General features: G+C 45.2%; 1 protein-coding gene across 1 annotated transcript; it reads right to left on the bottom strand.

The window, feature by feature from the left end:
• Window positions 1-3,082: 3,082 nt before the first annotated feature.
• top3a (DNA topoisomerase III alpha) lies at window positions 3,083-12,882 on the bottom strand. The gene is made up of 19 exons (XM_057014484.1): window positions 12,361-12,882; window positions 12,124-12,183; window positions 11,950-12,023; window positions 11,798-11,873; window positions 11,579-11,687; window positions 11,268-11,411; window positions 10,937-11,107; window positions 10,755-10,855; window positions 9,857-9,931; window positions 9,604-9,686; window positions 9,286-9,496; window positions 8,820-9,005; window positions 8,614-8,743; window positions 7,376-7,489; window positions 7,128-7,293; window positions 6,908-7,054; window positions 6,582-6,704; window positions 4,485-5,149; window positions 3,083-3,688 (listed from the first exon to the last, which is right to left on the bottom strand). Exons 1-19 carry the CDS (start codon window positions 12,586-12,588, stop codon window positions 3,525-3,527), a joined length of 3,027 nt encoding a protein of 1,008 aa, XP_056870464.1. The 5' UTR covers window positions 12,589-12,882; the 3' UTR covers window positions 3,083-3,524.
• Window positions 12,883-12,896: the final 14 nt, after the last annotated feature.

Below are 12,896 nucleotides of genomic sequence, written 5' to 3' on the forward strand. Positions count from 1 at the left end.
CCTCACCAGTAGAAACTCAAAGCTTGAAGGATTCCTTTAGTAATTCACAATATTCTCACCTTATAAACGAGAAGGCGCAGTCATTGAACAAGAAATAACACACACCAGCCTTTAAATGCAATCTGCTGGCATGTTGGACATTGGATTTATTCTATATATTTTTTACATTCTTACTATCAAATAGTGCAGAATTTCTATTCCCAACTACCCTCTTGTTAAAAGAGGTCTTATTTTCTCTAAATCAATTCCACACCATCACTTTTTTAGATGTTATGCCTATTAAAGAATTTGATTGTCGAACATTTTCGCGTTTTAAATAAGAGTGACGTGTTGGTTTAGTGCACTCACAGCTTCATTCAGCAGAAAAGTGAGAAACGTTCCACTCCTTTAGTTACAATATCCTATAACATAAGTTCCAAATCTGACCACTTTATTCACGATTGCAAGTGAAACACTGATAAACTATGTTGGGCAACACCGAAATGCAGCTTTACACAGCCAGCAAGTTGGGTTTTTTTATGTAACTGTAACTAATCCGATTGGAATCTGCAATGAAAATGAAGGCTTTGCGTCATTCTCTGATAGAAATGTTGACCCCTGTGTTGGCGTTTAATCCAAATATGGATCTAAACATCTAAACTCTGCAAGTCTTTACATCCAGAATGCCAAGTGTTGCATAGAAAACACGGAAAACGATCACAGTGATGATAATAGCTGCAGATGTGTTGAGCCAACATTAAAAAAAAAAAGAAAAAAGCAGGACGTGCACGTCCAGTGATCACAGACACGAACCTCCAAAAAACCAAACAAGAATATATATGAATAACTAACTCAGCTCCCATGGGTGCGACTCCTCAAGTTATACAACTGCTGTGGAAAAAAGGGCCCGGAGCCAATTTCCTCTTGTCTCTCATCGGAATCAGAAGCCGGATCAGTTTACAGTAAAAAAAAAACTGTCACCAGACGCGTGCACACACGCACGTATAGTACACAGCCTCCCTGCACCTGGAACACTTGCATCACTTACGGGCACCGGGTGTCATGGCAACTGTTTCTATGACGACAGCTGAAAAGCGGGATGATGGTGATGAGACAGCAGGAAGAAGTGATGAAGAGCTCTGGGCTGAAGAGCGATGCACCGGCACTGACCCCACCTTTGACCCCACCTTTGACCCGCGATCAGTCACACGATCCCATAATCATCATGTTCTGATGATGAATGACGGAAACGACCACAGTGGCGAGTTTGCATCAAAACCACATCGGGCCTCCCGTTATATATATAGGAATGCATATATGCACCGTGCACAGTGTAGACGTGGACAGGTCCTGTGCACGTTTCACAATAAAGCGCCACTTTATTGAAAACGGGAAGAAATTCACCGTTTGCAAAACGATCCCATTTTGGTTTCAACCCTCGCGGAATCTGCGCGCTAATTACAAAACAATCACAGGACGCAGATTAGGTTTGAAAACTGGCGTCATCAAATCGACCCCTGGGTTGTGACGTCATCGCCAGGCATAAATCCCCCCCCCCCCGGTCCAGGAGGAAGCCGGCGCTTGGGTAAATACGTTCATTGGTCAAATTTGAAGACTTTCCCTTCACCATATGGTATAGATTCCCTGTCCATAACGCACAGTTGCGGGGATCCAGGCGTCGAGCTGATTGTGCGGTTCAGAGTTTGGAACCTTTCCGCTCCCCCTGCAGAACTTCCCGGAGCGATCTTAACCCAACAGTGGCTCAGTGTTGTTATGGTACACAGGGGGGGTCATCTGCTGCAATTTAAGAAAGAAACACGGCTATCACATGACTTGATATCTGCCCGGATACTCCCGGAGCCGAGGATGGAGCGGCGAGAGCAGGCGAGCGGGACGGATCCGAGCGCACTCCCGCCCACAGGAGTGACTCACCGGTGAGTCACGGAACGTGACGGTAAAACCGCCGCGGTTTCTCTGGAATATCAGGGGAAAAAAACAATGTAACTTATATCTTTATGCCGGGAAGCCACGCCTTTCTCGTTTAGACCCCCCTCTGCCCCTTTGCCCCTGGGGGCTGAATTAAAAACAGGCCGTTTCTGGGAACATGGAAGAGTTTAAACTCCCCAACTTCGTCGAGGCGTCTCGCCCGTGAGCATATGGTGGCAACATTGTTGGTGCAACCCTCAACACTGGGCATCAGTCAGAAAAGAACACCGTGCACTCCTGTTTCCATCCCATCCCAGAAGAACACGCTGGTTGTTGTGGAATATTTATGACTTTAAAAGAAATGCTGCGTGATTTTAAAATAAATAAAGTCACTGAAAACATCTGGAACCAGTCTGCATCGCTTTACTTTCATTTTTGGTTCCGTTTTCTACAACTTATCTCTCTAAAAAGCAGCGGACATTCCTCAACCCTGAGCCGGTAGGTGGACAGCAACAGCCTGAACTGATGGAATTCTGGAAGTGTGAACAGCAGGAAGAAAAAGATTAAATCACGTTCTGAGTTTTAGAAGCATTTCAACCATTAAAAGGTCACAAACCCGCTTCCATAGTTACTCCAGTTATTCCATCTATGCACGTTCAGTGATCGTTGAACATCTGTATTTGCTATAGCTTTAGTTTTTGGCTCAAATATGACTGTGATTGTCTGTGAATGTCAGCCCTGTGCAGAACTGGTGACTTTTCACTTATGCATGACCCCCCCCCCCCCCCACCAACACCCTGCAGCCGTTTCCCAACGCAATTTACACCTTCCGGTGTGATGACGTGTCCCCCGAAGTTGACAGAGGGATGTCTGAGAGAGTGAGAATCCAGATGTGAATCCAGGGATACGAGAGCGGCAATCAAAGATGTTCCAAACCGGTGAAGAGAAGATTGCTGCTACAGATGCAAGCGTATGTCACAAAAGTGGCGTCACAATGTCCACAGTTGCTTCTGGTCTGGAGCCGCTGTGTGTTTCACTTTTGTTTGCTTGCGCGAGCTGCGTGAAAACTCAAAATAAAACCAAAAGTAGTGGAATAAAGAGGGATTTAGGGTGAAGTCCACCCACAGCTGAACCAAAAATCCCACATGGTCCTTTGTGCCGATCAAAACAACAAGCGTTGTAGCTGTTTACAGCACATTTGTGTTTATTTCCATTAAAATCAACAGGAACAAAATCTCTAGAAAAAAACCTGCTAAATACACAATATAAAAAAGTTTAGATTTTAAGACAACTATCTACAAATGGGGGATTTATTATCGTTGCTTCAAGTAACCAGAGTGTAGTCAGTTCACCTGGAGATGCATTTGCCAGTATTTGGCAGCTCTGCTGGCACCGAGTCCAATAAACGCTTTTATCAGAGGATTCTGAGAATCACTGGGCCTCCAGCTTTTACATTCAGGCTACAGCAGCTTTTTTCCCCTCAAGTGTCTCTTTTGTAGCTTTTTTCCTGGATTCAAGGCTATAAAACCAGCTTAAGGCTGAAGCGCAGTCTCTGCTGAGATGTTTTGGGGATGGATGCTCAGAAATGTAGAAATGTCAACTCCACAGAATACATTACGTCATCGCTGGGGGCAGGTGGCACGAGTGTGTCCTGGGGTGTGGCAGATGCCACACGTGCGCGGCCTCTTGGCAGCGGGGGGTTTGTCGGCGGTGGCAGCTCCTGTTATTCTTCTCGCCTGTCTCCCCCCGTTTCCGCCGCCGTTATATCCGCCATCAAAGGCACCTGACCGGGCGAAAAGAAGCCCACATGTCAGTTAGCACATCTCTGGATAAAAAGCACGTGTTTCACCTTCCCGCATACAATAAGACTGACGTCGTTTCAAGGTCTCAGTGGGAGTGTTCCTGAGTCGTGACAGCTTCTTTCCATCGTTATGAACTCGGTGTGCCTTTCAACTGCAACTAAACTCGTGCTAACACTGCCAATTATTTAATATCAACAAGACAGAACAGGACTGTGAAAATGAACCACTTTTGTCTGTCTGTAGTGACGTGAACGTTTTAGTGGACGCAGAGCGAGAGAAGCCGTGAATAAGTGTTCCAGAGGAGTACGAGCACGGCTGCTGTTGGAACAGTCCCTTATTGTTGGAAATTAAAGGCAACGACATCCCAAATCTAATTCTGTCCAACCAAAATCCCTCACTGATCTATTTTTAATACAATCAGAATGATGGACCCTTTTAACTCAATGTAAAGTTGCTTCTGACTGAACCTACAGAGACTCAAACTACAAGAGGATATGCTAACATGACAGCGCTAACCGTCAAACATCTGAACGGGCTTGATATTCTTCATCTATGTTTAGTTTAGTTAGCATGAGGATTTAAACTCATCACCTATTTGAGCTGATGCTAATTGGAATGTCAACTCATTTAGCTATGCATTAACGATGACAAGACAAGAGAAGAAGGTAATTCTTGGGCTCAATAAAGTTATTTTCCCACATCTCTGAAAACAATTTGAATACAAAAGTGCATATATATATACATACATACATATGTATGTAAGGACGTAAGACAAACCTGAGGGAGGTGCGTTTTCATCCGCCCACTGGAAGAAGCCACACTGCTGCTCTCTTGATTTCCCGCAGGTGTGGAACATCCTTCCTTTGTTGGGACCATCCTTCTGCACCGTGCGCGTCACTGCTGTCTCATTACAGTGACACATGGTTCGTCCTGCGTTTGCAGAGTTGACTGTGGCCCTGGGAGGCTGGGAGACCTGCAGAGGTGCGCCCCAGCTCTGCGATGCCCCCTGCTGACCTGGCTCATCGGCCCACAGGAAGAAACCGCACGTCCCGCCATTGCATTTGTAGAACTGGCGTCCTTGGTTTGGACCATCTTTGCGCACGGTCAAGAGGAGCGCCTGCTGCCCACAGTTACACACGATGGCGTTACTGTCGGAGCTGGCGCTGACGCTGAGAGCTCGCAGCGGAGGTTGTGGCTGCGGCACCACGGTGGGGACAGGGGGCAGGGAAGGGCGAGCGTTGGAACTTGGGGCTCTTGGTGGTGGTGGAGCTGGTGGATGAGGCCCATCTCCTCTCCCTCCGCCGCTCCCTCCAGATCCCCCTGCTCTGAGGTATTTCAGGTCCAGCACCTCTCTGAGCGTCTCATCACATCCACCGATGCAGCCAACAAACTCTAAAGGCATCATGGGAGGGAGGCTTCCTCGACGGAACTTGAGTTTCAACCTGACCGGCGGAGGACACACAAAAGACACACGGTAAGGTGATTAACATCAGCGTGTGTGACGGAGATCAGCCAACAACCACAGCAGGAGCCGCCACTGCCGATTATGCTTTAAGGAATATTTGGTTCTGAACACTGTGTTAGACGGAAAGAGAGCGAATCCGCTGAGGTTAGATGATGTCCAAGGAAAAGTGTAAACCCAGGAAAAATGTCCCAGGAATGTGAAAAGTGGGGGTAAAGCTGTAGGTTGTGTTATTACTCTGTATTCCTGCACTGCAAAGAACTAAAAGCAGCACAATTTCTCAAAGAAAAACTTGGTGCAAGATCAAATATTTCTGGTTCCAACACTTACAAAAAGCTGGTAAATCACCAGAGGGTTTGTTAAAAGCCTCCCAAACAAGAAACATTTGCTGAATTTATCACACGTCTCCAAGTGTTTTCAAATGGATTAATTCAAGAGTGAAATCATCAATTTGATATTTAATTTGCGAGTGTCCCAGGTCTCTGACAGCACTTTTCTTTGTAAGACTGGGGGGGGGGGGGGGTCACTGGGTAAGAGTTGGGGCCAGGTCACCAGTTTCTCACAGCGCTGACGCACAGATAAACACCTCAAACTTACGCCCACGTGCAGGTCACACTCATCAACCGGGCTCCTGTGCATTTTGATGGCCCCCAATCATCAAATGTAAAACAAAGTGAAGCGTGGTTGACCCAAGACGGTAAATACTGACAGCATCAGAAGTGTGAAGGTGACCACCTGCGCTTTGGAACGATAAAGTCAGACTCTTAATGAGCACAAACATCTGCTGCCAACAGCCTGTGAAATTATCCAACATGCTGAAACCGCCGGGTGCTACTTGATTAAAAAAAACACAACAGTGATGTAAGTGTTGTAGTTCATCCTCCAGCGCAGTATCACAGTGGTCGCCGTGGCAACCGATGCTGGTGTGGAGCACTCTGGCTCGATGCTGGCGAGCGTGCCCTATATTTGGATTGCGCCGAGGCACGTGCTCAAGGGGTTAACGCCCACTTGTGTAAACAAGAATTTGGAGAAGTTTCTCTCAGCGCCGAGGCCACCGAGAGCTGCATCGGCTGCAGCCTCCATCAGCTTCCTTCAGCTCCAACAAGTGATGAAGAGGATGCGTTTAAACTTGCTGTGTTTGGTTAACCTGAACCCATCTCCCCAGCAACCTTTTTAACACTCTTTTCATCTTCTGATCACAGCTTTTTCAAGGTCAACAGCTCCTCCTTCTTGAATCACAGCACGAACAGTGTGAATAGTTTTTTTCCTTTAGAACCTCGAACAACAAACAACAGCTCAAAATTACCCGGCGATATCAGTTAAGTTTTTTGCTCACCGCCCACATGTTTTAGGTTTCAGCTTCTGCAAAGTGGAAATAAATGCGGCTCAACATAGAATTTATTCTTACGCACATGTGAACAGGAGCTGGCCGACAGGTGGGACAGATGGACTGGTCTCTGCTGACCTCCAGCACCATGTCAGGGAACCAAACAGCGGTCTTGCAGGCTGGGTAGCCCACACAGGTTAGATATTTACTGCAGGAGAGGAGAGGAGAGGAGAGGAGGAGCGACGTTACAAGTGCCAGCACGTGTGTATGAGGCAGCTACAGGTTGCTGATGTTACTATGCAAAATGAAACCTGAAATTAATTCACGACACGATAAAATAGCTCACTGAAGGTATGAATATCTGCAGGCATTTATCTCTGATTCACTGGGATCATGCAAGTCTCTCCTCACCCATTTCCTTCCCTTTTCTTCTTCAGGACCATGTCCCGCCCACAGTGGGGACACTTCCTGATGGGCAGGGGGATCTCCATGTCCTGCTGTTGTTCCTCTGGGATCTCCTGAGCTGCGCCCAGATAGGGTGACAGCGCTTCATCTAACCTGAGGAAACAGTAGAAAATGACCGTCGTCGTGGTCAAACAGCAACCAGCCTGCGGTGCGGGTATTCACCCACTTCTTTGCCTTGTGGACCGACTCGATGAAGACAGTCTTGTATTTCTGGATGTGGTGCTGCAGCACGCTCCATTTGTCCTTCCTGCCCTCAGACACAAGCTTCAGGTCTGCCTCCAGCTCAGCCCGCAAGTTAGGCTTGGACATCTCATAACCCATGGAGTTGTAACCTAAACAAATATGGTTGAAAACCTGCATCACCAAACGTTCGCTGCTCCAGCTCATCTGGTGCAGGTATGCATCTGTGCGTACCTTCCACGAGCCCCATGCCCAGTTCTCCAGGTAGGAATCTCTGGTCAGATGTCAAGCCTACATACATTCGACTCTTGATGGTCTCAATGTGCTCTGCATGGGTTGCATCCGTGCCTGTAACGCAGCCACGTTCAATATCGATCAGCTTGTATTTGACACCAGTTGTTCTTGAAAAAACCTGACGTGTGATAACAGGATCAATGAAATCAGAAATAGAGCAGCTGTTCTTATACATACTAATTCTTGAAGAATATATACATTCATGTAAATCAACCCACAGATATCAAATGCTTTGATTATGGGGTGAATGACAGCTATTGTATGGGGCAGTAATGCTTCATGCTTGTTCTGATTCAACACTAAACAATGCTTACTTTTGTTTTAGGTCCTCACATTTTCTAGTTCTCTAACTTTTCTGTCATTCTCACGTCTTATAAGATACCTGCGTTAGCATGCTGGGCAGTATGAAAAAGCCTGTTGCTAGATGAGTAAATAAAAACTATTTTTTGGGAGAAAACAAATTATTTACACACCAGCAGTGAGCACAGACAGGTGTACAGAAGCAGTGGGGATTGGGTCTCTTGCTCGGGGATTTGAACCAGCAACTCTCTGGTTATAAGACCAACTTCTAACCCTCTGAGCCACGAGAAAAAGAACTGATAACAGAGCTTAGGGACTGGATTGGAGCAAATGAAACCCTGATCCAGACCACTCGAGACCTCAGACAGGACTGAAGGGTGATCGTCCAAGACAAAGTGTCCAAACACACAGGCCAGACAACGCAGTAGTGTCTTAGAGACGACTGTAGATGTCTTTCAGTGGACCAGCCAGCGTCCTGGCCTAAACCCAGCCAGACATCTCTGGAGGGACCTGAAAATGTCTGTCCACTGACGGTCCCTGTCCAACCTGACAGAGGTGGAGAGGATCTCCTGAGGTGTCGGACTGTCCCCTCATCCGGGTGTATGACGGTTGGGTCATCAAACCCCAGACGACTGGAGGCTGTAACCTTTGCCAAAGGTGCTTCAACCAAGTACGGAGGAAGAGTCTGAATATTCACGTCAACGTAATGTTTTGGATTCACTTATTAAAATTCAAAAAAACCTTTCAAATAGTCCATTTGGAGTAATGAACGTGGATTTTCATTGTAACACAAGTTTTCAGGACCTTTCAATTTTGTGACGGTTTCTGAAAACTTTCCAAACGCAATATTTTAAAAAAGAAAAGCGACTGCACTTCACCGATGCCGTGCTTCTCCATTAATGCTATCAGGTCAGCTTCAGTAAGCAGCTGCGGAGGACTCGTCTGTCCATCCACCATCTCGATAGCTGTGGGCTGGAACTGGGAGCCTTGCTCGTACACTGGAATCAGCTAACAGGCAGAGGCACGCATAAGACAGACTATCTTAATTATAATATCAACACTCTTACACACACAGTCACACAACCTTTGTAGTCCATCTGTCATACGGGTAAACATCAAGGTAGTTCCTTGCGGTGATCATGAGTCCTGATGTTGAAAATTTCTCCTGGGCGATGTCTACGTCCACCACCGTTTCCTGCCCCAAAGCATCCTGGGATACACAGGCCAGGAAGTGCCGCACAATAAACTCGTACAAACGCCCTTCATTGCCCTGGACATAAAAAACACAAACAGTCACAATATTTGCTTCCAATTTCTGGTATGTGGGCATTGATGGATGGTCATAATAAGTTTATATTTTCACTTAAAGATGTGGAAACAACATATTGGGATCTGAAGCTCTAAAATTAATTCAAAACATACAAGCAACTAAAATAATTAAACATCTGAGGTTAGTATGGATAAGTGTAGCAAAGCTGACCAATAAGGATGAACACTAAGTGTTGTGAATGAACATGAAACAAAATGACCCTTGTTTGTCACAGACGTACTTGTAATGAACCGCTGTGCTTGGTGGGGTGTATGGGGGGATGGGCTTGGTCAGATTTTTTGCCCTGTCGTGGGTTGGGGCCCCCAGGCTGCTCTAGTACCCTCTGTGCAAATGCCCCCCATACGGAGCTTTGTGTCTGCTCCTCCACCAGGGGTCCGAGGGCCAGGTTCGGGGGGAAAATGTTGGTCTCAGTACGAGGGTAGCTGATGAAGCTGAGCAAAGAGGCGGATAAAACAAGTCGTCATGACAGCAGTGATCACTTGCATATGTCACGTCTGAAAGGATAAAGAATTCTAATATCTTATAAGTACAAACTCACCCTTGCGTATAGAGTTTTTCTGCAATTTTCATGGTCTCTTTGGCACTTATTCTCAGCTTACGAGATGCCAGTTTTTCCATCTCCTGTTGACATAAAAGTGGAGGAGCGTTGAGAACAGGAGACGAGGTGTGATTACAATGAAAAACCACGTTAAAACGGACAAAACGCTTCTGACAGAAAAACTAGTACTTTTAACAGATGTGTTTTGTGGTGCAGCAGGTTCATGTGCGGCTGTTTCACTTTAGATACTTACCACGGTGTCCAACGGCAGCGGTCTCCATTTGCTCTTTGGTTTGCTGGTTACTGAGGTGACTGTTGCTATGGGATCCTGGAAATGAATGATAATTCTCTCACTCAATGCTCTCTCACCCAGTCTTTTTGCAAGTGAATCTCAACTTGTTTCATTTTACAAAACATTCATCCAGCTTAATGGACACTGGGAAGCAACAACAGCGTACAGTGATGCTGCCCCACTGAGCTTAATGGAAAGCAACAACAGCACAGTTAGATTCAGGGATTGACCTCCGGCAATGTTTTTTTTCGGTCACTCTCATCATTGTTCTTTTCTCATAGAGAAATAATAATCTGTTTAGTCAGACTAATTCGCTGTAGCAGGACTGTCCTAAAATAAAGTGTGGGCAGGACCTGGACTGCCAGGACACACATTCATGCCACTATGTTTATGAAACGCATTGTTCAACAGGGGGCAGTAAAGCACTAGTTTTATTTTGTGGGGGGGGGCTTTTTAACACTTTTGGCTTCACGCATTCTGTGTTTTAGTTCCTGTCAGTGCAGAAAGGTGTGAGTAGAGGTTGAGAGACTATAACAAGAAACTGATGCTGCTGTCTCATGCATCTTAATGCTTAAAACATGTGAACTGATTGTATATTCATATATTCAACGAGACTCTACTTTAAATATTGTACAAATAACACAAAAAAGCAAATAGAAGCTTTGAAATGTTATTTCCATTTAGTTTTTCTGAGAAGAATCTCTTCAGTTGTAGTTTTTACCACAACACAGAGGAGAGATTCTCTGTGATCAGCACATTAGTGGACTTATCAAGATCTAAGATAACATTTTAATGCACAATTAGATGTATTAAATATATATGGACAGTTGGCTACACCTCTAAATCACAAATACTGTACCTCCATGCAAATCTGGTAGAGCACCAGGCAAGCTGTGTGGTTGAAGAGACGATTTCTTTTCCAACTAAATTCAACAGTGTCCTCCTCTACCTCATGAAGCACTGAGACAAAGAACAGATGGAAAGGGGAGGTGAGGGTTGGGTTGAAAACCAGAGTGTTTCTCTGTGTGTTGAAGTTCATACCTTTAATCTTATAGAATGTCTCAGGTATGAAAGACTGGATGGCTTTAAAGCGCTCCACCACGAAACCCAAAGTAGGAAACTGACAGCTGCCATAGGAGATCAGTTGATTGGCCAGAGACTCTGGAAAGATCTTCTGCAGGCGGAGTGTCTGGAATCGAGTAAAAGACGCACCTGTCCAAAAATGAGAAAAGCAGAGCAGGTGGAAACACAATAACAATTCATAGGGCACAAATATCTTCACGTCCAACAAAAATTCACATAACCTCTCCTACTGTGAACAGTTAATAGTTTTATATTGTATTATATATTATATTTAGATGAGTGACTGTACCTATCCTCAAGTCCAGCTCCTGACGAACATCGACAGCATCACTGACTTTAGAATCTGGCTCTGATAGAGTGTCACAAGCTCTCCGAATAGAGTTGGGGGTGATTTCAGAAAACTTTGCACGAAGGACCTGTATGTTGGGCTTAACTGAAAGGATACGTGATATTAAGGATTCATTTGTGCCAAACATACCAATAAAGCATGAATATTCTGCAGGTAGATTGATATGAACAAATGTTTCCCATACAATAATGCACAAACAACTACAATAACCCAATGCGCTAGAAAAATCACAAGGCATAAGATGGCCACACCTGCTTTGCAGACATCTATGATTTCAAAGCCAATATTTTCCCCCTCTCTGTCACAGTCGGTCCAGATGATTAACAGCTGACACTGCTTCACCTCTTTCTCAAGCGTCCGCTACAAAAGGAGAGAAGGATCAGCTAAATAAAGTGCTTCAACTAAAGCGCAAGAGGAAAAAATGACATGACAAGTGCACATTTCCAGGTGAACGCGGATGCAAAACACACCTTGATTTGTACCATGTTTTCTGGACAATACTTCTCTACCTCTGCGTCAAATAAAAGAACAGGACTGCAGCTGTGCCTGTGGAGAGAAAAGCCCGATGAGTACACAACTGAAGATGAATACACGCGGAGAAACATTTCCTGTAATCACTCACCATTTCTGAAAGGGTGTTTTGAACTCCAGCCCTAGTAGGTGGCCTGACACTGATGTCATTAGGACTGTCACATTCTAGAGTACAATTAAGAGACAATAAGAGAGTAATTAAACCAAAGGAAGGTAGAGATAAGAAATAAAGATGCATGAGTTTTGATAATAGTCATGTACATACCTGACCAAAGAGATGGTATTCGTACTCGTAGATCTTATTAAACTTTGACATCCCTTCTCTCTAAATAGGAACAGATGTCGTTTAGTCCCAGGGAAAACAGTCAAATCAAAAATTCTCTCATGAATACAACTGGCACGAATCAGCTGGTTTTGGTACAGACTATTTACATTGCTTAATATGTCATTACCTACATTTTTACCAAATCTTCAAGGACTTTATATTGTTTGACAGACGTACCCTCCTGAATCTGCCATTGGACATGATATCTGAAATGCCTTTGGCTGCATCGTTCTTCTCCGCCACACAGAGGACCCGTTTGATCTGGGCTCGGTTCCGGATCATGTCCGCCGGTTGCGCTTTGTCTGGACACCCGACGCTCGACAGCGCACAGGAACACCTCCGTTTGACCCCAATTCCCAGTATTCCCGATCCCAAGACAGATCTTCTGAGCAGGTGCACTAGCATACCGAGTTGCACTCATATATAGTAGCTTTTACTCCACTTAGCGTTGACGCTTCGTTCAGCCTGGTCAGTTAGCATGTTAGCTCAAACTATGGTGTCAGAGCCATAAAAGTTGTAAAGAGGCCTAAAAGGTTGTCACTGGCCTAGTGAATCCACGTGAAATAACTCAACAAGGGAACAACTCGTTAAACAGTGACATTAGTGAAATTTCAAATTAAATGTGAAAGAAATGGTTCTATTGTCAGTAACGAAACCAATCGCTCTATTTACAAATTCCCCGCCCGCCTGTCAAATGCTGCCGTAATCAGTGT

This window comes from Takifugu flavidus, chromosome 18, assembly GCF_003711565.1.
Source record: "Takifugu flavidus isolate HTHZ2018 chromosome 18, ASM371156v2, whole genome shotgun sequence".
NCBI lineage: Eukaryota > Metazoa > Chordata > Actinopteri > Tetraodontiformes > Tetraodontidae > Takifugu > Takifugu flavidus.

Coding starts and splice junctions, on each gene's coding strand:
- top3a (XM_057014484.1), bottom strand. CDS start 12,588: ATGCTAGTGCACCTGCTCAGAAGATCTGTCTTGGGATCGGGAATACTG. Junction 12,184..12,360: donor CCAATGGCAGATTCAGGAGG/GTACGTCTGTCA, acceptor GTTCCTATTTAG/AGAGAAGGGATGTCAAAGTT. Junction 9,497..9,603: donor GAAAAACTCTATACGCAAGG/GTGAGTTTGTAC, acceptor CTCTTTGCTCAG/CTTCATCAGCTACCCTCGTA.